Genomic DNA, 25,642 nt, shown 5'->3' with positions numbered 1-25,642 from the left:
ATTCATAGCTCCTTCCTTTTCTTTTCTAAGCTGCAGCAGTTTCAAGAAGTGGCGTAGATGTGCATACAAGTCTACTACAAATTTCTACCGAATTTTTCCGTCACCTGCCGACTTTGCAGTAAAGCAGTTGAAATTTTTATTTGTCTTTAATGTTAGCTTTAGCTATTTGTGGCTAAACAGCAAGGGTGCCCATCTTTCAGGATTAATATTTTGATTTCATATAGCGGGGTTGTTATAGGGGATTAAATGCGTTTTCCCCGCTTAATCGCGGCTGGTAGTACAAACCGCCTACCTCCACCTAGTGAGCGCGTGCGCTTCAGAGCGCGCGCCAACCACTGCGGGCCGTGCTCTTGGGAACAAAGGAACAACACGTGCTGATAACGAACAGGCCTTGCCCAAGTTCTCATTCACAAGGCGCGAGCCGGTGCAGCGTACACACCGGACATCTTGAGTCGAAGGCGCCGAACCAGGATCGGCTGCCCCAACTGCCCTGCTGACTCAGTTAACCTGCAGCACTTGATCTGGACCTATCCTGGCACGGCGAGCCTCCGTGCCCGCTACACATCTGCTCACCACATTCAGGCTTACGAAGACTGGACAGCCCCCAGTACCCACGCCAAGCGCAGGCTTAGTGCCCTGTTAGACTTCATGTCGGAGTCTGGCGCCCTCAACGTCGCCTGACCCACCCCCTTCCCCTCTAGGCCTCAGGTCATCCTATTGAATAAAGATTTATGAATTAATGAATGACTTTAAAGGGGACGATGGGAGATTGTTCCCCCCCAATATATATAGCAGTTGGGAAATCTTCGTCACGGCAGAGACGTTTTGTACTTTTGCGATGATTAATTTAAACCATTAAAATTTTAAGCCTGATTTATGGTACGCCGTGAATTAAGAGAACAGGTGTATACTATTAATTTTTCCTGTGACTACTTCAGTTATAATCGATTCTTGTCGAAACTATATGACTAAGGTTTCAGGTGTTCCTTCACGCGCTTCCTGCGTGATATCTCGCCCCGTGACATGTACGTATATCAGTATAGTTATAGGTGTCGGTCCCTATGGAAAAAAGTATCTGCTTGCATACCTCCTGGCCGCATCCTTAGACCTGTGCTTCTTTGTGTTACAATAACATATTTAACAAATGCACACACGCGAGATGTGTTACGTGCACAGATGGCGTCTTGCTGTTCTCGTCAACTACAAGGGAAGATGCGATTGACTTGGAAAATAATGCACTAAGTGCTCTCCATCAGCGGTCACTTACTAATAAGTTGAAAATTACGTAATCAAGGCTAAGGCTATTAGCGCGATAGATACTCAACGTAAAAGTCACTCACCGAGATGTCAGCAGTTCACATGGCCGAGCACTTATTCATTGATAGGCTGAGCGGCGATACCGCATGCTGACCCAAATTTGGGAGACTCTGCCAAAATTGGTTGCTGATTTCATGTTGGTGGATGAGATGGGAATCAACCTTAGAGGCCTTTATGGTGCTGAGAGATGCACGCTGCTCCACGCTCGCACGGCTTGTCTAAGGCTTTATATCTATGTCGAGGGGAGTAACGCTTTTAAAACGTTTATTTTGTGTCTTGCTTCCGACTACGCCTTGCGACGTGTGGAACGAGCTGTGCACCAGTTCTGGCACCGACCCGTTTCAAAGGGTATGGTCCCGACGATCATCATCACCATAATGAGTGCCCCATTCCTTTTCCGCGCGCCGCCGGTCCGCCTACTGGCTCTTTGCAGATCCTTCGCTGCTGCGTGTAGTGTGGATCTGCACCTCAACAAAGCTAGTTAGTAAGTCACACTACTACACACCTACCCACTACAACGCATAGTAAAGCATGCGTCGACAGAAGAGAGTTAAAGATGCCGCCATGTTGGGTGCATGTGCTATGATTGTGAGAATATTTGCAAAATATGCAGTCTGTGCGCTGACAAAAGAACATGGATAAATAATAAATATAAAATTCCAATGTCAGTCTTATGCGACCGGTCTTGCCATCTTTTACGTTCTGTGGTCATTTGTGCTGCACAATTCTACTTCTAAAGTACGCGGATTTGCTTTTGTCTAAATGCAAGTAAAGGTGCCAGTCGAGCCTCGGCATTAGAACATATTGAAAAATGGACCTTCGCGCCAGAATTTGAGAAATGTACGCGCAACCGCCTCGCAGCAGCTTACTTTCAACAACAAAAATGACGCTGGTTAAGCCATATCTAAAAATAAATTGTACGCGTTAAAGCTAGAAGTGTTTAAAATTTTTTAGGCGGACGGAAACCGGAATCTGGAAATCGGCAAAATACATTGTGTGCTTTAGCACCGAAAATTCCACAATCACTGCGTAAATAATTAAGCTTTGCTTAAGCTGCAGGAATACGTAAAGAAAAGATTGCTAGCGCACTGCGCTCCCCGGCATGCATGGCAAATTATTTTTGAAAAGGAATTAATTTGCATTATTAATCACTTTGCTGCACACCGAGAAAGTGCATTTGACTACATTACTAATTACTAATAACATTCAATTACTGACATCCATCCAAGCGTAGCCGCACGGCTATAGGAAAGCTATACAGCTTTCTCAAAAACTTCGCGCAGAAAAATTCCACCTGGTCTGGGTAACAAACCCGGGGTAACTTCCTTTCCGGGGCTGTCGCTCTACAAACTACGCTAACTGATCATATTTAATTGGTCCTTTAATAGTAATGCGGTTTAATTACATTTTTGCGATGTACAGCAAAGTGAATAGTAATGGAATTCCTTTTCAAAACTAATTTTGCTATGTATGCCAGGGAGCGCAGTGGGCTAGCACTCTTTTCTTTACGTTCTAGCTCTGGCTATTATTCGTCCTGGTCCGGGGGATATTTTTTCTTTACAAAAATTCTGACCTGTATAGCTTTCCTTTGCAGCCGTATGGCTACGCTTTGATGGATGTCACTAAGTAATTATTCCTTTATTACAAATCTACTTCGCCTTCTGGGACTCCCCTAAATATTCGGCCATTACTAATTACTGTTCCTAAATATGATTACAGTACCTTACAATTGGCCCGAGTAATGCAATGAATTTTCAATTAAATTCTAGTTTTCATACAAAGAAATAATAGGTAAACCTGGTAAACGAAAAACCTCTGCAGACGCGGCGCACGCATTCTTTCGTCTTCCCACCAGATTCCGTCCCAGACAGCTATTCCCTTCCTTTTTCCTAGAAAACGCACTATTACCAAGTAAATTTCGAGAGCACTGTGGAATCTACACTGCAGAAATAAGAAAACCAAAGGCGTTGCTGGTGCACACGCTGCATCATGTTTGCTCTCATTATCACTATCAACAAAATGCACCGTCATTATCATTGCTAACGTCATGATTGTCATTATCACTAATTGCAGCGTCATCGTCATCGCTACTATCATCCTCACGGTATCATTGTCCGTCACAGTAGGGACTTGGCTAGGACTTTTATGGTCCACCTGGTAAAAAGGGGAAGCCTTTGTACCAATTCAATCCAATCCAAGGAGTGGGTGGGTAGGTACCCCAGCACGTCGACCTTGCCGCAGGTGCTGGGGTTCGCGTCTGGACAGCCGCAAGAAAACGCTGCGGTGGACAGTGATATGAAACAGAGGGATGAGAGAGCTGTGGCTGTGGTGACAACCAAATGACGCCTTGAGAACTGGATAAGGCTGATGGTGTGACATTGGTATGAGGCATGCACACGCTTATTTATGCACACAGCGCTGACGCAATATGCTTTATAAAACACCCTCGCCATTTCCTCGATTGGAGTCTTCGCAATACATATGCGGTACTAAGCAGGGCCTTCCTTGCCCTTTCGTTTGACCTGGTTTGACTCCATCGGCATCGAGGCTATTAGCAATAGTACAAGCACACAAAATCAAACTATGATTATAACGTATTCTTTGTCGTTAGTATATATGACTGGAGGGTGGAGGCCTTGAATGGAGACACAATCGGCGCACAGTCAAGCCTTGTAATATTTTGTCTCAAATTTACCTTCGTGTATGCGCATAGCCTTGCGCAATGCTCGATTGTTGCAGAATTTCAAGTTTGGTTTCGTTTATAGGGTTTAACGGCCCAAAGCGACTCTGGCTATGAGACGCCGTACAGTGGGAGATTTCGAAAATGTCGGCCACCTGGGTTTTTGAACGTGCACTGATTTCGCACCTCGATATTTGCACATGGCCAACATCCAAGACGGGGTCAAGCGAATACCCGCGGAATGCCTCTTATAAAAAGCCTCTGTCCTGAAAATTATACCATCCTTCGGTACAGGTTTCTGTTCCGATCGCTCAACAATATAGAAAGTCTGCAGAGTTAGAGAACTCAATATGAAGCACAAAGGCGCATGTCGGGACGAATGTATATTATCAAAGTTAAATGGTCCAGGTAGCATGTAAAACTGACTGCTGAGCAAACGCAAAAAACAGTAAACTGCCGATTTGAAAAACTAAGGGACAATATCGGCATTCTTGATGACGCGATGATCAATGCTTGATCAAGTTTTCTAATACTGCGTGCGAAGTTCGTCCCACCTGGTTGCCTTTGAATCACGGCAGTGCAGCCCCATTTATACACGGCGAGGTATTTAAAGCAAACAATTCAATAACAGCTGTTAATTACTTATGAAACAGCTTAAACTAGAGGCAGAACATTTTTATATGCAATGAACAAAACATGCTGACTTCAGGCAGGCAGTAATTAAATTATAATCTGACAACACTGCTTAATGTCTGCTAGCGCCGTTACTGGATGAGTAAACAATGGTAAGTACAGGAGATGTGGACCTAGTTATTTGGGATATTTGCATTAGGTGTTTTCCTGGATAACGCAAACATTGGATATGGAATAGAATCAATTAGAATTTCTGCTAAACGTTTTGGGGGAGCACCAATAACCCTCCTCGTGAAATGGTGCTGGTCCAACTCCCGAACTAATTTTTCTGTTGCTTAGCAGCAGCTCAATTGAGTGCTAATGCGGATAAAACTGCATAAACATGGTGGATCTGCGTGCGCTATATTGAGAGGCACGAGTGCAGGTTCCTGAGCTGCGGGTCGCTGTGGCACTCAAAAACGGCGGAAAACTCGACCATGTTGAGCAGCGGCACCATGCAGCGGAGTCTGGAATCGATGACGCCCTCGCCGCCCACGTCAGAGCTACAGGTGAGCAGGCAGAAGCGCCGAAAGAACGTACGCTGCGCCATAGCCCACGCCTCTGGGTAACCACGCCGGGATCTGAGCGCTTCGTAGTCCTCTACCATCACTGCGTACGCGATCTTGACCGCTCGGGTGAGCGAGAAGAGCTCGAGCGCATGTTGAGGTGACAGATTGCGCAACGTAGTGCGCAACACGGACTGCGCGGACTCTTCGGCGCAGCTCACGAACTTTCCGACGTTCTCGTCGAACCACCGCTGCGCGGAACCGCTGTCGACGCGAGGTAGCCCGGCTTGAAATACAGCTTGCGCCAGGAGCACGCCCACCGTACCCACGTCGAATTCAATGGGCACACGGGTCGAGTAGGTGACCGGAGGACGCCTCAGCGCCGCTGGAAGCACCACTGCGTTGAGCACCTCGGAGTAGACCACGTGAGGCGATAGGAGGAAAGGGCCGCTGATCACATCCTTGAAGGAAGGCGGATCAGCGAGTCGCCGTGCCGCTTCGGCTGTCTTTACGCTGGTGTACAGGTTTGGGAAGTCCCTGGTGAACTGCGCCGCGTCGATGTTCAGTGTGTCCACCACGTGTGGTATCTGGCTGAGCGACATGTTATGTTCGAAGAGGTCGGCGTTACGCAAGGTGCTCAGCGCCTTTGTCTTGTCACCGGTGCTCATGCCTTGCAAGGGTGGATGTTTGGAGGAAAGCGTGTGAACGCGGCTGAAAATGGCGTCAACTCGCGATGGTTCTGACATTGCGCTGTGCGTCAGGTTGTTGAACAGCCTTGACCACAGTGGGGGGAGCACTTCTTGGATAGCGCTGAGGCATGTCCTCTCCAGCTCGTTCGGCCTTTCGAAGGAGAATCGCTTGAGGTAGTGAAACTGGCCTGCCTCCATTAAGATATGAAAGAAGATGTAAAGAAGTCCCAAAGCGAAATTTTCCCGGAAGTACTCCAGCGTGGTCTTGATGGACTCTAACCCATGGCACATCACTGTCGACGCCTTCGTGAGCTGGACGCTTGCCGACGTGACCGAGTTGACGATGTCCATCCAGTCCTCTCCACCCATGAGTGCGCTTAGATGGTCTATGTCCGATGCGCTTATCACCTTTGTGCCGCTAGGGGTACTCCGATTGAAAAAGACCACGTCATCGAATGCCAAAAGTGCCATCACTGTGTCTTTGATATCTCTCTTGGGAGCCTGAGGTGCGAGTGGAAGAGTAGCTTGCACAATTTCCGTGAGGAACTCCAAAAGCGACGGACCGTGCCTGACGCTGTTGAGCTTCTGCGACAGGCTTCTGGCTCGCCATATATAGAGGCTTATATTTCCGTGGTAATCGACTAGCGCCACTCCGAACAGTGTCGAGATGCGTCTCAGGAGGGACAGCTGGATAACTCTGCGAAGAACAGCCCTTGGGTCCGTGAGGGACAGCAGAGATGTGTCGTTCTGGCAGCTCTCCACGAGTATCGATGGCGTCAGGACTGATGGCAGAGTCGGGAATGTGCTGCACGCCCTGCGGATAAAGTCGGAAAGTATAGAGTGGCGGACAAGTGCGTGGAGGTCGCTTGCTTCGCTGATCATTCCAGCTACACTTAGAGATAAAGACGCTTGCTTTCATCCTTTCATCTAGCGTACGCACTATGACAGCTCGCAGATTGATACTGGCTGTGATTCCCGGAGTAACGTGCCAAGCATTAACGGTGTCAGGTCTACGTAGAGCACGGCAAAAAGCCTTTTAGGAGTGTGTACAAAATATATTCTCGAAACAAATAGCATGACGCACGACCATCATGATGCAAAACTCGTGCCTTGTGTCCTGTAAATTTCACGCCTTTTTGCTAGAATTAACCACACCTAGCGTTGACTAGAAAGTGGAGGGCTGTTTATAATTAAAACCTACAAAAAGAATCAAGAAACGGCTATTTCTGAGCGGCCGGGGGCTGACAACTACAATGCAGCTAGAATATTTCGCCTGCACGCCTCCCACTTTACTGTGCATATACAACCACCTACCCTCCCCCTCCCTTTTTTGCTGTCTTCTTGTCTGCCAGCTTCTTGCTTTTTATGGTTGCATGCTATGTCGCTTACCAACTCCACTTTTTTTTTTACACAGTGCAGATAGAGACACCCGTAGCACAGATTTAGACGGGACAGGCGCTAACTTGAAGCTTTGGAACAAAATAAATTTACCGCCTATCCCGTATACATCTGCGTCGTCCGTATCATTATTTGCGCAATGTTTTCAAAATCTGTTACCAACTAACCAAACAAGCTTCTGTCGTATACTTCCCATCGTCATTGTGGTCTTTGTGTGATTGCTATCATGTCTGTACACAGCATGCATGCACAATGTGCTGTTTTGTTTAAATTCCTGGTTCTCAGCATTTAATGTTCCGCTGTGAAAGCTGTCGCTCCATCTACGGACTCGCATGATTTTGCTTCCTCAAAGATGTTGGATACTGAAAAGAACCTCATCATCTTAGTCCTCCAGGGTAACAAATAACCCGGGGTCATTGTAAATAATTTGCATGTTGCTATGCTGTTAATTCCAGGCACCATAAAAAAAGTGTAAGTTGAGTTAACAGCCGCCATTTAAGAAACTCAATTCTAACCTAGTCACCACAAATCCCAGATCATCAGTGCCAAATATGTAGGCAGGCAAAAAGAGGATAGGTTTTACAGTAATGAAAATAAGCAGATGTATTTTAGCTCAGTTTCTACGTACTTAAAAGGCAGCCTAAACTCAACCTACCTCTCTTTTCTATTAGAGCACTTAAAGTCAACAGCACACAAATTATTTACAAAGGCCCCGGGTTATTTGTTATCTTTGGAGGCCTAAGATACTGAGATTCGTTTTAGTATTCTACACAGCCATTAGAAGGCTGTTAAACGGGCCGGCTGGAGTAACGGGGCGTTTCGTTCAGGGGCGGGGATGTCGCGGGAGGAGATAAATAGACTAGTGCAGGAGTTAGTGGTGACCTGTAGAAGCGGACTGGTCTCGCCATCAAGTCCGCGTCGGGGCTGTCGAGCAGGGCCCACTTGAGCGAAAACAGCATGTCGCGAGTGGCCTGCACGCTGAAGTTGACGCCGCTGAAGTGGTCGGTGATCCAGCGGCGGCAGACGTGGCGGAAAAAGTCCTTGCACGGACTCACGCTGGCGTCCATAAGGCCGTCCAAGAACGAGCGCGCCTGTCGACAGTCGGCGCTGACACAGCGCTCGAGCAGTGGCTGCGGACCCGCCCAGAGCACGGCGAGAAGCAGCAGGCAGAGCAGGCTCACCAGCGCCGCCAGACTGCAGGCCACCACGGGCGACACGACGTTCGCATCGGTCAGCGTCGACAGCCGGGAGAACTCGCGCAGGGTGGTCGTGCCGACTGCGAGTGCACAAAGTCGCCTATTTCTACAGCGATAGTGTAAGGCCGCGATAATCGGCAGCTCCCTTCTTTTTTATTGGCTTTTACACACGTAGCCCCACACCGCGTCGAAAGGGCACCGGACCCCGCTCCTCGGAGCCAGGATTCAAGTGTTTTGTTTTTTAGTGCGTAGCACTACTAGCCGCAATTACGGATTTCGCCAATGTCTGTCCGAAGCCGCTCCGTCTCGCCTTGAACATGAAGGGAAAGAGAAGGTGGCGACACCCACATTACGCGAGTTAATAGTGAGGGGTCGGAGCGGCAGCACAGATCCAACCAGTCAGAGAGTGGGGCGTGTCACAGTTGCGGACGTCACGGCCTTCACCGGGCAATGTTGTACAAGCCTGTGTTCCTCCGGGCTAAGCAGTCGTGAGTCGTGTGTCGCTCGCGCGCCCTCACCTTCGGCATCTCTCCCCTCGCAACAGTCACTCCTCAGCCTTCACGGACTGCAGACGTGCACGCGCGGTGCTCCGCAAACCTCGGCTCCGAGCCGCTCGCCGCGTCACCTCCTCGCTTTAACTGGCGCTCGCCTTCAAGCGCATTTCCCTGCTCTTGGATTACTTCTCTTCGTCCTGGATACCTTCTTTTACTCCTCGGAATGTGCTGATGCAGAAACTCTGGAGCATCTGTTTTGCTCATTCCCTGCATTCTCCCCAAATCTCTATTTCTCTCCCCCATTGATCCCACCCCAGACCTCTCAGGCGCAGAGCAGTGCATTTCAAAGAGGAATGCACTACATCGTGCCTACTTTCGCTCATTTGTAATCAGAACCACTGAACAAGGTGCGACGAAAGCTGAGGACGCGGCTTTGCCGCGCGTTTGCTTCGTGTCGCAATGGATGAAGCCGGGCCTTCTGGTACTGCGGCGCAAGTTTGCTGTGCTCGACGTGCTTAAGTACAACGGTTACGAAGACCAGCGGGAACGTGACTCTACTGATTCTGTTATACCAACCAAACGGCGCAAGAACCTAGAAGCACAAAGAATGAGGAAACGTGCCGAGCGTTTTCATGCAAAACGATCCATAACAAAGTGTGAAATGCATGAAATATATAGCAGGGATAAGCAGTGCTACGCACCTACTTCACATTTAACTATGCAAAGCGGGCGTATTTTTCTTTTTTACGCCTTTCATCCGGTGCCAGCCACTCCCCGAGCCCGCTTGGAATGCGGGAAGTTTTCGTCTTTATCACATTCCAGGCGTGTGGAAAACTTTGAGGACGCTACAATAGCTGCGCTTCCCGCATGCCTGAGAGGGCTACATTCTCGGCAACACGCTGCGACACAGCTTTCTCGGCGGTCCTCCACGTGGCACCGCTAGCGAAGGAACGCGTCTGTTAATGGAGCTGTTCGGCACACGGCGTCTCGAAGACACCCCAGCTGCGCTCTAGTCAGCCCAAAAATGGGGTGCGCGGGACGATGCTATTAATAGAGCAGTTTCGAGCTTTCTCCTAAACGAAAGCGCGATCTGACCTTGCCCACCCACGGTGCCTCTCCCGGTTCGGGTAGCAGCGATGACGACGAGCCCTTCCCGCTAATGGCCACTGTCTGATCATTATAAGTTAAAGGCGCCAAAACAACACGCACACACAAGAAAAGAAGAACGGGACAGAGCGCCTCCCGTTCTTCTTTTCTTGTATGTGTGCGTGTTGCTTTGGCGCCTTTAACCTATAATGAATAGACACCAACTAGCCCAACAAGAAGTTCTCTTAAGCCACTGACTGAATTGTCACCTTGGCCCCCTGTGGCTAACGGAATAGCGTCCTCGTCTCAAACCCATGCGGCGCTTCTTCTGGAAATAGGTAGCGGCATCGCTGGTTCCGGACCGTGAGATAAGGAAAAGAAGACAGCGCTGGTGGGGAGAAGTTGGGAGAGCATCCAGCGTTTAGGCTGCATGTTTATTTTAAAGAGTTAATGACCTGGGTCCGAGATTATAGGCCACCCACCGGGGTTGGGACTTCTTGATCAACGGGTTTGATTGGCTGCGTAATGTTGAGACGCATCACGTGAAGCGACCGCCCTCATGTCATTGTTTGTCGATGCCATGAAAAAGCGGCCATCAGACCCGGTTGATCAGTTCTGTCCAGCCGAGCACAACTGGCGACTCCACGCTCGGCACGTAAGCTTTCCTCTGTGTGAGTTAAGCAGCAGTTAAGCAGTTTTCTGTGATATGTTTTGTGCATGTGATGTGCCCTTTTGCTAAGGAGGTGGCATGCAGCTCTGTGTGAGGCCACCAGTGTATATTCAGTTGTTTTTGTATATAATCTGTAAATATATATCTTCCCTCTTCGTTCAACATCAAGACTGCCTGACTTGTCATATTATTCCTTCGTCCGCCGAATCACCCTTCTGAACCTACGGAAGGCGACACGTCATTGATAGCTTTCGATATTCCTTCTGCAACTTTGGCAGCCGTAACACTTAATCCATAGCACAGCTCGAAGTTTAATATTTTCTCGGTCTCAAGCCATACAAGCTGCCCCCAAAATTATTCACATAAATAACTGTGAGTCTCTGGCGCCTCAAAAGAGTGGCAGCACAGGCCGGGGAGCGCGAAAAGGTGTCAACGCATAGTGCACGCTATAGTATACTCATAGTGTACACAACAACACACACACAAACATACCACGTGGCATGCGGAGAACAGACGCTTCCAGAAGAGAACTCGTTGTCGGCGATATGGACAAATCATTCTCGTGGCGACTCTGGGGACATAACGAAGCACACACGAAACATTACATTTACTGTAATAGTTTTCAGCGTCGTCCTTGGAAAAATTAGGCCACAATGCATCAGAACTTACTGTAAACACCCCGTAAATTGTCAGGTTAACCGGGAGAAGCACGTCTCGGTGTTAAATGAAGATGGATACATATAGGTTCCATGGTTAGGTAATCCGGTGGTCTCTGCATTCGCCAATGCACCTGCAACCTACCGCGTCATGTGTATACTACTCCGTGCTTGCCTCTGATGTTAAATAATTACGCCCGCAGAACAGAATTTGTCACCGCTGTAGTGTGATAAAAAAAAAAAAAAAAAGCGGTTATTTGTAAAGGCGGGTTTCCAGCTCTGAATGGAGCTGGAAGCTTTTCATTTGACAATCAGACTGCATACTTACAGTGCACGGAGGATTTTCGTCTCGATTGCTCTTCGCCAGGCACCCCCCTGCCTCTGTCCTCCTGTGCCAAGGTTGACCGATCGGGAGATTCTGACAACCTCGCCATCTTTTTAGGTGACTGTGTGAGTGATAGAGATATCCACATTTGTTCAGGCATTGGTAGAGAACCAGGACGAGACATACTAGACATACACACTTGGCAACGAGGTTAACAAACCACTATAATCTGATGTCATTACGACGACGCCGAAATGAAACCGGACATCACGCGCTTTCGCAATGATGACAGATTGATAACTCGAAAAATGAGAGCAACCTCTGCGGCATCGTGGATGCAGATTTGCAGCTGTATGCGTAACAACAAGTGGTTTCATTTACACTTTAATTTAGCGACCATATATTAACTTTTTTTCTTATTTTAATAAAATTTATTATTTTACAATTGGAGATTTTTTACAGTGTTGTCCTACACTGTCTTGGAGACTAACATTACATGAAGTCCATTGAATTCGTGTACATTGCATGAGAGGAGAAAAAAAGTAGCCGATAAAAGCATGTAAACGAAACTATAAAATTGATAGCCCTGATACGATATTGATCGTTGTAATAAAGGTACAAACCTGAAATTACAAAGTTAAAAAAAAATTAAAAATAAATATCTACGTGGCAGGTCAAAATAGGAAAAACCATCAACCATTGCTTTCCTGTGTACTGTGTAGAGTGCGGAGGCCATTAGCAGAGCTTGCGTAAATTTATAAGACTGTTTTCAGGGAAGTGCACGACGTTTGCTACGTAGCAATACTCGTTCTAAAGTCTACGTGTCTCAGGCTAAGAACCAATTTGAACATCCACAATCCACAAGAACTATCTCTCAGCAAACCATGATAAATCAACGACATAACTACCAAATACAATACAATATCCAAATACAATATCAGACTGCAAACCTCTTTGTTGCTGCGATGCCGAAACAACGTGTTGCCGGCTTGAACGTTTAGTGGGAGGCGTTGGCACGTTTTACATTGAGAAAAATCGCCTGTTCGGCAGGATTTTATGCCCCTTCCCTCTCATCATTCCACAGGCAGGAAATACCGCGAGGAATGAACAAACCAGAACGTCACCAGTACTAGCAACAGCTGGGCACGCGAGAAGAAGAGGCGGCAAAGCTCTAACCTTCCAATCGAGTGGCGTCGCATAAACTGCTACACAGCACAGCATTGATATTTGCTGCAACTAATATTATCGTCGGAATTAGATGACCAAAGTGAGTGCTGCATAACGAACACGCTGGCTCTTTGCCGATGTCCGCCTCTTTCCCTGTATTTTATTACTGCGCGGCTTCATCAAAAGCTCGCAGTGTTCCTGTATATGCTCCCGCAAGGATCGGGAGCATATGCAGGAACGCTAGCTCGTGCTCTCGGTAAGCACACCTGCCGGGCGGGCGAGACTGACCGTGGCTATGCGGACCGTGTTGAGCACGCGAACCAAGAGTGGAGACGCGGAGGAGCTGTCCGTTTTTTTCTTCTTCTTGAGCATGGGCAGGGAAAGCTCCATGTGCGATTGCAGGTTGTGGTCCTCGTTGGCAGGCTCGCTGCCGCCGGTGTCCACTGGCTCGTCGGCGACGACGGCAGCTTCGCTTGGCGGCTGCTGCGCCGCAGCCCCCTCCATGGGCTTGATCTCCGAAGTGGTTCCTTCCGCTACGAATATCATACACAAGCGTGGGCAGGTGGATGGAGACAGGGCTACATGGCTAAAACGCTTCGCACGCAGGAACGAATGTAGGGCAACTAATTTGGCGGCTGGTCTCTCAGCGGCTGTTCAAAACACGAGTCCGGTTTAGGACAAAGTTGACCACATTACTAGCCATGGTCTCTAGTGCTCCTGCCTTCCAAACAACATTGCGAAGGTTTATCTTGGTTAAACCTAGTTGCTAAAGCATAAGCTTCACTAAGCATGGCTACAAGCCTAACGCTTGCGCCGAAGCGTCGCACCTCATCCATGGCGAGCCTGAGCAACCAAGCGCCGGCGAAACAGTTGTTATTCCCCAGCCTAGTCACGTGGTCAGTTTGCGCATTAAAGAACCCCAGGTGCTCGAAATTCCCGGAGCAGTCCACGACCACGTGTGTCTCGGCTAGAAATCAAACGCGCAGTGGATGATCTTGGGAGTCGCAGTGTGAAGAAGTAGACATTTTTTGAAGCCCTCCACTGCGCCGTACCTCGGGTCAGGATCAAATTTGCGGCCTCACATAACTTTGGGAGTTGCGTTGCGAACAGTAGAGCTCACGCTCTAAAAAACAGTAAACAATCACCTATTACTTGCTGCTCGAACAAGACGGTATGTGCGCAGTTATGTAGTTTTACCCTTTAGAACGTTTTTGTCTCAACTGCTTTGAAATACAGAAATATAAAAATTTGTATATATATATATATATATATATATATATATATATATATATATATATATATATAAAGGGCATAGGAAGGAATTGGCGCGCAACTTGAAAGTACCAAAGACTAAAATGGGTAAACAAGAAGTGAATTAATTTGATGTAGAGGATGTGACGTCACGCAACCGGAAGTAGAGCCGAAAAAGGGCATAGGAAGGGATTGGCGTGAAATTTGAAAGTACCGAAGATTAAAACGGGTAAACAAGAAGTGAATAGGCCTCTCCCTGTTTGCAAACAATGTGACGTCAGGGAGGCACGTGACGATGGGGGTGCGCCGGGCTTGTGGGCAAAAGCGCTCCTTTCAGCCGGGTCTCCCCGAGGAGCGGCGGGAAGCTGCCCGCTGCTGGGCAATGTTTGCTTCAAACCTTCCGATAGCCATATTCACATCTGGCACAAAATGTGGCACTCCTTAGTACACGCATCTATTATCAATTTTTGCCTTGAAAAAGTTGACAGTCTCGGCAAGCATGCATGCAATTATTTTTGTTCAATGAACTGGCACGGCCGCTTGTGGACGACCTATAAGTCCTACCAAACGCTTGAAACTCATAGGACGTAAGCATGCTGAAAAACGGGTAAATGAAGGCATATTACAAGCATCATTTTCTTCTTTTTTTTTAATATTTGCAAAATCGACTGTTAGCTTCACGAAGCGTAGGCAGTTATGAACGAAAACAGCAGCGCACGCGCGAGCTTCGTGCTTGGCTGGATGATTTCCATCCCAAGTAGTAGTAGTAAGTGGTTTTATCATAGAATAAAATAAAAATAATAAAGGAAAGAAAAATATGTTTTGCCTGCCTCGGGATCTACTTTCGAAATGAGCTGAGGCACCTGAAGTGGGGCGGCAGAAATAAAGGGATAGCAAGGAGACGGGTAGGAGAAATCAGAGGTGAGAGCGACAGGGAGAAAGGACAGTTATGTCAAGTACATACATTTTTAGTTTTTGTTATGTTCGGCCAGACAAAGAAAAAAATTATTTCCGCCTAGTCGTGTAGTATTGTAAAAAAAAAAAAAAAAATCTGGTACAAGGAAGCTAGCAATAACACGCGAATGAGTCCCGTGGTATGGAAAGTAACAAAGCGCGATTTGTACCACAAAATAATATTCATACAAGGCGCACAAATATTCATAAGGGCGCTTAAATGATTTCAGTAAAAACACTTTTCGCTTGGGACACGACAGCTTTTGAACGAGCTATATATAACAATTCCGTCAAGGGATGCTGTTGTACGTCTGCTATCACGCCGCTGGCATGACCTTGGGAGCCGTTTCGTGAGAGAGCTAGCTCCTTCAACATGGCCTACTGAACTGGAATAAATTCAATGCCGAGCAAGAATCTCAAAAAGCGCTGTAATGGATCGCATGCCGCTCGGGCCTTTTAGAGCGCGATTGGCCAGCATTCAGCACGATTCGTTCGGAAGAGCAATAAAGCAAACTAATAAGTGCTTGTTCTTTTCCCCAGAATTACGCGGACGCACTTATACCAGAAAAATGTGCTTATACCAGTATACAAGAAAAATGTGCTTACGGTCGACAACAACGTCGAGGCCTGCCGGCGCACGACGTTTGTCGCTTGACTCTTTTCACAGCTGAAAAACACATTTGGACCGCGTATAGAACGGGAGAAACATGTAGTTGGTCATCTGCGATCAAATATCGCATCACACCACGCGGGACCTTCACGGCGTTGCGAAAAACAGCAATTTGTCACCAGACGAGACCAAATCCTCCGCACCATAGCAGCGGAATATTTTGCCCACCAAGGGGCGGGCGCCTCCTTCACACCTCCTCCGAAACGTCATTCGTGACGTAGACCGGGAGAGGTGTGACGTAGAAGATGTGGCGTCACGCAACCGCAAGTAGAGCCGAAAAAGGGCATAGGAAGGGATTGGCGCGCAATTTGAAAGTACCGAAGAACAATGAATGAATGAAAACTTTATTTCCACCGAAAAGGAGTCCCTCATCTCCCGCCCCCGGCACGCAGGCCGGGGAGCGGGTCGGGAGGGCTCCGCAGGCTGAGGTCAGGTGAGGTTACAAGCACTCTTCACGGCCTCAGCCGCCAGGCGGGTCGCGTGCCGCTGAACGGTGGGATCTCCGCTCCGCAGCCAAACCTCCCAGGCTTCTCTACTATCAATGTTAATGCGGGCGCCTGGGGAATCGGCGCATTGCCATATTATATGATCTAGCGTGCCTTTTTGTCCGCAATTTTTACATTTAAAATCTTCTTCCTCCCCGGTCTGTGTTAAGAAAACCCAGACAGGGCAAATGTAGTTGTCGGCTTGTAATCGCCTCCAGATGCGTGCTTCATTGTTAGTGAGAGACCGATCTGGGGGAGGGTATACTTTTCGATCTAATTTGTAAGATTCTGTGATCTCATTGTATGTGATAGCGCAATCTTTAATTCCCTTGCATTCGGGCTGTTCTACCGCTGCCCGGTGGTAGAGATCTCGGGCCAGCAGGTGCGCAGCTTCGTTGCCAGGGGCAGACTCGTGTGCTGGTATCCATATGATGGATATGGTTCTAGCAATGGGATTTGTGAGAAGAATCTTTTTGGCCTCCTCTGAGATCCGTCCTTTTGCAAAATTCCAGACAGCCGTTTTGCTGTCGCTGATTATAGTTTTGGCGCTATTGCGACCTCTTCAGCTGTACTAATGTCACGGGTGCGTGTTGAGGCCGCAATTTTAGGTGCACCTTCTCCATTTACTACTGCCGAGACAGCTGCTCCGTGTCGTCCGCATGATGCGTCCACATAAGCAACTTCATCGACTGCTTTGCGTTTCATTCTTTTAGCGATGGCTTTGGCTCTGTGTTCTCTGCGTTCTTTGTTGTAGTCTGGGTGCATGTTTCGAGGTAAAGGTGGTACCAGTATGTGTTCCCTTATGTTGGGTGGGATAGATGTTTTCGTCTGTGGGCCTCTGTCTGATTGGAGTCCGACCCAGTCCAGGATGGCTCTGCCTGTCTCCGTCTGACTTAGTCTTTCCAGTTGAGAGATTCTGGCAGCTTCAGTGAGCTCTTGCCATGTTTATGAATCCCCATTTTCTCCAGCTCCTCTGTTGATGTGGAGACAGGGAGGCCTAGTGCGCGTTTGACGCCTTTTCGAATTATGACGTCGATTTTTTCACGTTCTGTCTTTTTGAGATTGAGAAAAGGTGTGGCATAACATATGCGACTGATGATGTAGGCCTGCGTCATTTTGAGTAGACTACGTTCCTTGAGACCGTGTCCTCTAAGCGCTACTCTTCTGAATATGCCCGTAACTTGGGCTGCGTAGTTCTCCAATTTTTTGATGGTGTTTGTGTTCTGCCCTCTTGCTTGGAGGATCATTCCTAAGATTCTAATTTCTTCTACTTGTGGAACCGGGTAGTTTTCAACATTTATCTTTATGTCTGCTTTATTTTTCTTATATTTGGGGTTGTAGATGAATAGTTCTGGCTTTTGCGGCGAGCAGGATAGACCGCGTTCCGCAGCGTACTCAACCACCTTATTTGCGGCAGCCTGGAGTTTGTTCTCTATTTCTGCGTCGCTACCTTTATTTATCCAGATATTTATGTCATCTGCGTGCATGCTAAATTTTAAGTCCGGTATTTGCTTTAGTTGTGCTGGTAGGCCCCTCATAGCAATGTTAAATAGAAAGGGAGACAAGACAGAGCCTTGTAGCGTTCCCTTGCTACCCAAGGTGATTGTGGATGATTTGGCGCTTTGAAAGCTCATGGTGACTTCTCTGTTAGTGAGAAAATCTTTGATATAGTTATAGGTTCTGATTCCAACCCCAACTTCATGGAGACCTTCGAGCACTGCCTTATGCTTGACATTGTCGAAGGCTTTGGTTAGGTCAAGTCCGAGAATAGTCTTTGTATCTGAAGATTCATGTGTTATGATATCGTATCTAAGTCTGAGCATCACGTCCTGTGTGCTTAGCCTCGGCCTGAAGCCCACCGTTTCTTGTGGCCAGAGGTTCTCTTGCTCCATGTATTTGGTAAGTCTCGTCTGAATAACGCGTTCCATTAGCTTTCCCACGCACGAGGTCAGTGATATGGGTCTTAGGTTTTCTAGTTTTGGCGGCTTCCCCGGTTTGGGTATGAGGACTATACAGGCATTTTTCCATGCCTGCGGTAGTTGTCCAGTCTCCCATACCTTATTCATGTATTCTGTCAGGGCTGTGATTGACTCGTCGTCTAGATTTCTGATAATAGTGTTCGTGATACCGTCAGGTCCTGGGGCTAATCTTTTCTTTAACCCAATAATCTCAGCTCGGACTTCAGCCCTAGTGATGGGGGCGTCTAAGTCTAGGTTAGGTTTCCCCTCATATGCTGGTAACGTTTCGGTTTTCGTTTGTCCGATGTAGATTTCGATTAATTTGCTCATCAATTGTTCGTCCGAGCCTTCGAAGGCATGCTTAACTTTAGTTTGATTTACGTTGGCTTGTGCTTTAGATTTTTCCGGATCGAGCATGTGTCGTAGAATGTTCCATGTTTTCGAGAGGCTCATGCCTTGTTCCATTTCATCACATCTGCTGCACCAGTTTTGTTCATTTAGTTTGAGGGCGTATGTCTCCATCTCTTTATTATGTCGAGCTAGTGCTCTCCTAATATTACGGTTCCATCTTTGTGTTTTTAGGCTTTTCTCTAGGTCCTGTTTCTTGTTCCACATGTTTAGGAGTTTGCTATCGATACTCGGCGGTGCATCTTCGTCTTCTAGAGTGACTGTTGCTTCCTCCAAGTGTTTCTTTAGCGTTTGTGACCACTTATCGATATCGTCGATTTTCTCAATTCTCTCGGTCTGTCGTATTTGCCTAAATCTTTCCCATTCCGTGATTTTGGGTTGTTTGGGTTTTCTAATTTTGATTCATTTTCCTAATGTGAGTGCAATAATGAAGTGGTCACTACCTAGGTTTTGCTCGGTGTTTTTCCAGTCCGCTGTACTTACATTCTTGCTTAAGGTCAGGTCGGGGGTGGTACACCCTGCTGACGCTATTACCCGTGCGTGTGGATGCATTTGGATCTGTGTGCAGGGTAAGTCCTAGTGTTTGCATGTCTTCCCATAATCGCCTGCCCTTAGAGGAGAGACCGATCCGTTTATAACCCTTAATAGAAAATTTGAACAACGTAATGACAAATTTGATAAGCAACTCGAGAATATTAACACGCTAATCCAGCAACTTCTAGGGGCTCAGGAACCGATGCAAGTGCAAATTCAAAATCTCACTAAAAAAATGCAGGAAGCATCACTGGCCTTCTCTGAACCCAGTAACAGAATCGCAAAACTAGAAGAAACAATGGGTAACAATCATGGACAAAAGCCATAATCAGAAAGACAACTCCACGATCTGGCAGTGGAACTGCTGAGGGTACCAGAGAAAGCGAGCGCTATTGCAACAATACATAGAACAAACTGAAGACAAACCCATAGCTATCATGATACAGGAGACTGGGAAAAACCCAACCAAATTGTTTGGATATCAAAGCCACAGCAGCGATAGGGGCGACAAATCCAAAGTCACGACTTTTATCCAGAGAAACATAGCCGCTACTAATCACGAGATCACATCTCGGGATATAGAAGCAGTTTTAACCGAAATCATCACTGGAAGAAAAGACCGAAAGAGTATCTTTCTCTTGAACATATATAGCACTCCGAAGCAAAGGAAGGTTAGGTTTCAAGTCCTATTCCGAAAAGCCCTAAAGATCGCAGGAAATAACCCGCTTATCATAGCCGGTGACTTTAATGCAGCCCATCAGGAATGGGGGTACGATCGGCAGGATCCTAAGGGCAAACGGGTAAACAAGAAGTGAATTAATGTGACGTCAAGAATGCGACGTCACGAAACCGGAAGCAGAGCCGAAAAAGGGCATAGGAAGGAATTGGCGCGCAATGTTTTTAAGTACCAAAGACTAAAATGGATAAAAAAGAATTTTATTAATGTGGCGTCAAGGATGTGACGTCACGCAACCTGGAGTAGAGCCAAAAAAGAGCATAGAAAAAAATTCGCGCGCAATTTGAAAGTACCAAAGACTAAAAATGGGTAAACAATATGACGTAGAAGATGTGATGTCACGCAACGGGAAGTAGAGCCTAAAAAGGGCATAGGAAGGGATTGGCGCGTAGAGCCGAAAAAGGGCATAGGAAGGGATTGGCACGCAATTTGAAAGAACCAAAGACTAAAATGGGTAAAAAGAAGTGAATTAATGTGACGTAGAGGATGTGACGTCACGCAACCGGAAGTAGAGTCGGAAGAGGTCATAGGAACGGATTGGCGCGCAATTTGAAAGTACCCAAGACTAAAATGGGTAAACAAGAAGTGAATTAAACAACTAGGAGCAACCAGAAGCAGCCAAGAGTAGCATCCGTGCTTTCGCATTACTCCATGCAGATTCTGTAGTCCTCTAATTTTTTGAACATGCTCTCAACCAAGCCCTTAATGACCACCTTATATATATATATATATATATATATATATATATATATATATATATATATATATATATATATATATATATATATATATATATATATATATATATATATATATATATATATATATATATATATATATATATATATATCAGCCTGGCTATACCCACAGCAGGGCGAAGACCTCTCCCATATTTCTTCAATTAACCCGGTTCTGTGCTAGCTGCATCCACTTGACTCCTGCGAACTTCTTAACCTCATCCCCTGCTACGCTTTCCTTCCCTTGGAATCCGGTTTGTTACCCTAAGCGACCATCGGTTATCCTCTCTTCGCACATGTCCTGCCCATGCCCATTTCTTCTTCTTGATTTCCACTAGAATGTCAGTAACTTGAGTTATTTCTCTGACCCAATCTGCACGCTATTTATATATATATATATATATATATATATATATATATATATATATATATATATATATATATATATATATATATATATATATATTAGCATCCAATCCAAGGCGTTACAGGAACTACCAAGCGCTGCTCGTGCGTTGCACAGGACGCCATATGCAGACTGCGTCAGGGCCTTCAGGCGACGCCGAAAACCCAGCCTTCTGATGGGGTGGTTATTATATCGAACGCTGTGCACTGCAATATTCCCACCTCTCCCACCCATTTTCATGTGTGTACATAAGTTCGGTCGCGCTGAACTTCGATCATAGCACCAGAGTTGGACTTTACTAGAGAGCGTCCACATTAACAGGCCCGCATTCCTATGAATTTTCATTCGTCACGACGCGATGGCGCTGGTATTACATTACTACATAGTACACTAACGGAGAATTCAATTAAATCTCGTAGAAAGTCCCTGATACAACCAAAGAACTAACATTGTCCTCAGGATATATTTGTCTCGCGAACCGGTCATTTGAGACCGATGCGACAGAGAATGACGTAACAGGATACAGCACGCGTGGCAGCGTCACTTACCCGGAGGTGAGTCAGGTTTCTCCTCAAGCGTGGGGGAGTGTTGTTCGTCGTCCGTCAGCGAGGAGACGCCCCCCGGCGATCCCAACCCCTGCGAGCCAGGGCGACGCGAATGGCGCTGCGCCTTGACGTCACGCTTCTTGGTGCGCTTCTTGGCCCTGCTCCTCTTGGGCGAGTGGGACTTCTTGGCAAGCGCCGTGGTGGCACTGTGCACGCCCTCGAGGCCACTGGACGACATGCCGACTGCCGAACAGCGCTCCTCGCTGCCGGCACTCAGTCCGTCGGGAAGCCTCATCTCTTGCGGTGGTGGTGAACAGCCTTGCTGTGCAGCGCTGGATGGCGATTCCGGGGCAATCGGGGGCGACGGGGACATAGCGCCGCTCTTCGGTACTGACGTTGCGCTAGGACGCATTCCTTCTTCGTCTTAACGCACGAGCTGCGTGACCCTTGCGTGCATGCCCTCCTGCCACTTCTGTGTCCTTGTTACAACGAAACTTTCATCTGTCCTGTGCCTGCGCGCTACGCGCCTGAGTTCTTCCTTCTCGTTTCCTTCTTCTAGTTAACACAGCACAGGGCGCTTATGTAAAAAAGCTGCCCTGATCTCAGGTTCACCTGGGAGCTTCCAGAAGCTGGTGCCCTACGGTTCCTAGATTTGCGCCTCGGATTCTTGGCGGGGCATTCATGTTGGAGTTAGCCTTGAGCGAATAAGCAGTTCCTTCCTTATACATCGAACCATTACAAGACCGTAAAAAGAGGCATTGCGAAGGCGGTTTTTAAATCTTGCCGTCACCGTATGAGACAGTTTCTTGCGCCATGGTGATAGGCTTCTGGAACCAGGATTTCCGATGGTTTTGCTATACAGCACAGCAGAACGCCTAGTGCTTAGCGGAAAAGAGGAGAATGAATGTACAAGTGCACGACGCTGAAAAAGAAATGATCTTTGTTACCTTATATTCACGGCTTTACCCACAATTTAATGAATATTGGTTAGAAACATAGCATTAAAATAGTTTCTACGGCTCCCAGCAAACAAAAAAGTATGTGTGCGCTAGTGAATAGGAAGGAGAATTAGTTAAGATTCAAAACGGCGCACCGAACGAGGTATTCCGAATGTATTCCAATTATAGCGTATCAGATTCCCCTGTTCTGTGGAATGAAATACATTGGCCACACTGGGAGTTGTGTTAACAGGATTAGAGAACACGCTACTGCAATATCGGAGAAGTTTGGAACTAGCCTTGTGGTGCACTATAAAGGCTATAAGTTACAACATGCAAGAAGCAAAAATGCCCAGCTGACCTTCATAACGTTGAGGTTTTGAAAAAGAATAACAAAAAGTTGACAACAGAGATTTTGGAAGCCGATAACTGGTGGCTTCTGAACGATGTGTTAGTACACCTTCCGTTTCCCATGGAGAAGGACATGAAATTCCTAACTTACTGGGAGGACAGTGAAGGCGTTTGGTGTACATAGAAGTGAAGAAAGAAGAAGGTGTGAATAATTGGTTGTTAGTGCAGCATCGTCATTATCTATGTGTGCGCGTGTCTCTCTTCTGTGAATTGCCTCTTCAGCTCCGTTTTTAATCATGTCGGGAGACCTTTGGCTGGAATATTTTCGAGAGCTCGGACACTTGTTTTTCCATTTTTTGCGGGAACAGGCAGAAAAGGAAGAATAATGTTTTGCATAGCTAGAGCATCAACGACGCTTACGCATCTTTCGTCTGTGGAAAGGATATGACAACAATTCACGTAAATGTTTGAAGAAACTCCTACAGGTATACAATACAAGCTCTCTGCGGCGCCTGAAGAAAGAGAATCGTGCATTATTACTGCAAAAAGCCCTTCAATCAAGATAAGGAATTACATGTGAAACGTCCCAGCCCCAAAAGCGACCCCCATCAATTGTTCTAAAAAAAAAAAAAGAAATCAGCATTTGGGAATTATGCGAAATACCTTTCGTCGAAATATTGTTTCGAGAAAAAATGTTGGTAACGTAAGCTGTCTTCGAAACTTCGCAATTAACAAAAAGATGATATGATAAAAAAATTAAATCACGCCTGAAAGAAGATATTGCCGCGAACCATTCGTCGTTATTTGTTCTTTTTCGACAGCCGCCGACATGCCTTATCACCGTGATTCTAGCGCGCAGATCAATTCCTGTGTCGCAGAAGATGCTTTGAGATGTATCTCTAAACATTCCAGCGACGCACGTGAGCTTCTACAATGTTCCAGGGCATGCTAGTCACTGTTCGCAGTTTTATCTAGATCTTTCTTCGTCGCCTTTAAATTGAGCGCTGACGAGTGAAACTGCATCCTTAGTTTGACGACCAACGAGCACGTTTGTTGTTATCGCCGCTGCCGATTCTTTTAGTTATTTTGCTGGCGCAAGTCAGCCCAATAAAGAGTTTTATTCAAGTGCAAAGCCAGTATCTTCATTTGTGGCTACTGGCTTGTCACCACTGTGTAACATCTGGTGGAGGTGCTGCCCTTTGAGATCCGGCCTACCGATTCAAGTGAAAACCCCAGAATCGTCCCTGTCGCCCTGGGGGACCAACCTGTAGGTCACCGAGCCAGACACCGACTTCAAGGGCTCCAACCAGAACCCGATATGCTGCCGAACCCCTTTCGACCCGGAAGAAGGCCCAACATTGACAATGGCCTAGTCTACAGTACCGCTCGTCTTCATGCAGTCCCAGGAGCCCCCCATATTCCAAGGACTGCCCACTGAAGATGCGGGAGACTGGATGGATCTCTTCGACCGCGTAGCAAGATTCAATGCCTGTAACGACGCTGCGAAACTCAGGCAAGTCTACTTTGCTCTTCAAGGATCCGCTCGAATCTGGTTCGAAAATCATTAGACTTCTTTGCAGGACTGGGAGACATTCAAAGCGGAGTTTTTGATGGTCTTTGCAAGTTCAATCCGAAGTTCAGCCTGGGCCCTCCTCAAGTATTTAGCTCCCAAATGAGCCCGTCCTCGTGTACGTTGAGGAAATGAAACACCGTCAGACGAACCTAAACATGACTGAAAGTGAAAAATAATTTTTGATGTCAGGCATCAAGGAATCACTTTTCGCTCGTCAGAAATCCACCCGTGGCCAAATTCGAATGAGAAGTATCCTAGAACGGAACCCCGGACTCGACAGTACAACCGGCCTCTCCAAGAGTTCTCTACAAACTGCGACGACACAGGTGCAGGTGGGGATAAGCTCTGTGAGATTATCCGTGAGGTGGTTCGAGAAGCGCTTCGTTGACTTCTCCTAGCGCCAACGCAGCTGCAGGTTGCGTCGCTCACGGACGTCATCCATAAGAAAGTCCAGCAAACATTGGGCGTTCCTCAAGCAACGGCTCCGATAGCTATAACACCAGAAGCAACAGAGATGGACTATGCTGTTGCATTACGCCGTCATGCACCCCGACGCGACCCTCCGATTTTGCCCCCGCTCGCCAAGTCTACGAACGGCCTTCAAGCCCTAAGAAGAAGTGCGCCTGGAGGACTGCGAACAACCGCCCACTATGCATGCTTCCACTGCGGTGAGGCCGGCCGCATTTTACGACAGAGCCCATACAGACGCATTGGCCTGCTCGGCTTCGCGATCGGCGTCCCATGCGACCCCGTTCTGGCGAACGACCACAAGAAATCGAACACTAATTGCCCAGGGCAGAGTCGCCTGGCCGTCGGTACAGCTCCCGATCGCCGTACAGCGCCCGATTTGCGTCGGTGGGTCGCACTTGTGTCCAAAGAAGGTCTCCTTGCTCCGTAGGGGAAACAAAAGGCAGCAACCTTTGGGGGTGAGATTGCTGCACGGCGAACTAACGAAGATCTTCAGCCGCCGACGAGGAGTGACGATCGCTGCAACATTGACACGGCCGCTACACACGACGACACGACCAGAATACAAGCGAAGACTGCCGCCCAGCCAAGTGTTAACGATGTGCTCCGGATGCATCCTCAGTACACGACGGAGCCAAGATTCACGGATTTTTTTCTGGTTTTTCAATAATGGAACACTCTAAATAGTAAATCGCTAATGCATTGCATAAGACTCGTTTTCATCGCCAACAAAGCCGCCATAAACTCGGAAGCAGCCGCGTGCATTTCTGCG

The 25,642-nt window shown here is 47.3% G+C and overlaps 1 protein-coding gene across 1 annotated transcript; it reads right to left on the bottom strand.

Moving 5' to 3' along the window:
* Positions 1 to 4,668: 4,668 nt before the first annotated feature.
* Positions 4,669 to 21,913, bottom strand: LOC146185129 (uncharacterized). Its single transcript, XM_084607755.1, has 4 exons — positions 21,544 to 21,913; positions 13,123 to 13,389; positions 8,145 to 8,538; positions 4,669 to 6,678 (listed from the first exon to the last, which is right to left on the bottom strand). Exons 1-4 carry the CDS (start codon positions 21,911 to 21,913, stop codon positions 5,031 to 5,033), a joined length of 2,679 nt encoding a protein of 892 aa, XP_084463881.1. The 3' UTR covers positions 4,669 to 5,030.
* Between the last annotated feature and the right edge of the window lie 3,729 nt (positions 21,914 to 25,642).

The sequence above is a fragment of the Amblyomma maculatum genome, chromosome 6, assembly GCF_055883805.1.
Source record: "Amblyomma maculatum isolate TAMU_Amacu chromosome 6, ASM5588380v1, whole genome shotgun sequence".
NCBI lineage: Eukaryota > Metazoa > Arthropoda > Arachnida > Ixodida > Ixodidae > Amblyomma > Amblyomma maculatum.
The sequence above is the reverse complement of the archived record's forward strand: the minus strand, read 5'-3'. Positions and strand labels throughout refer to the sequence as shown.

Excerpts from the sequence above, each read along its gene's own strand:
- LOC146185129 (XM_084607755.1), bottom strand. The coding sequence starts at position 21,913 with ATGTCCCCGTCGCCCCCGATTGCCCCGGAATCGCCATCCAGCGCTGCA. Across the intron at positions 8,539-13,122 it reads CAGTCTCGCCCGCCCGGCAG|TCGGCACGACCACCCTGCGC; the intron begins GTGTGCTTACCG and ends GTGCACTCGCAG. Across the intron at positions 6,679-8,144 it reads AGACCAGTCCGCTTCTACAG|GGCGTGCAGCACATTCCCGA; the intron begins GTCACCACTAAC and ends CTTTATCCGCAG.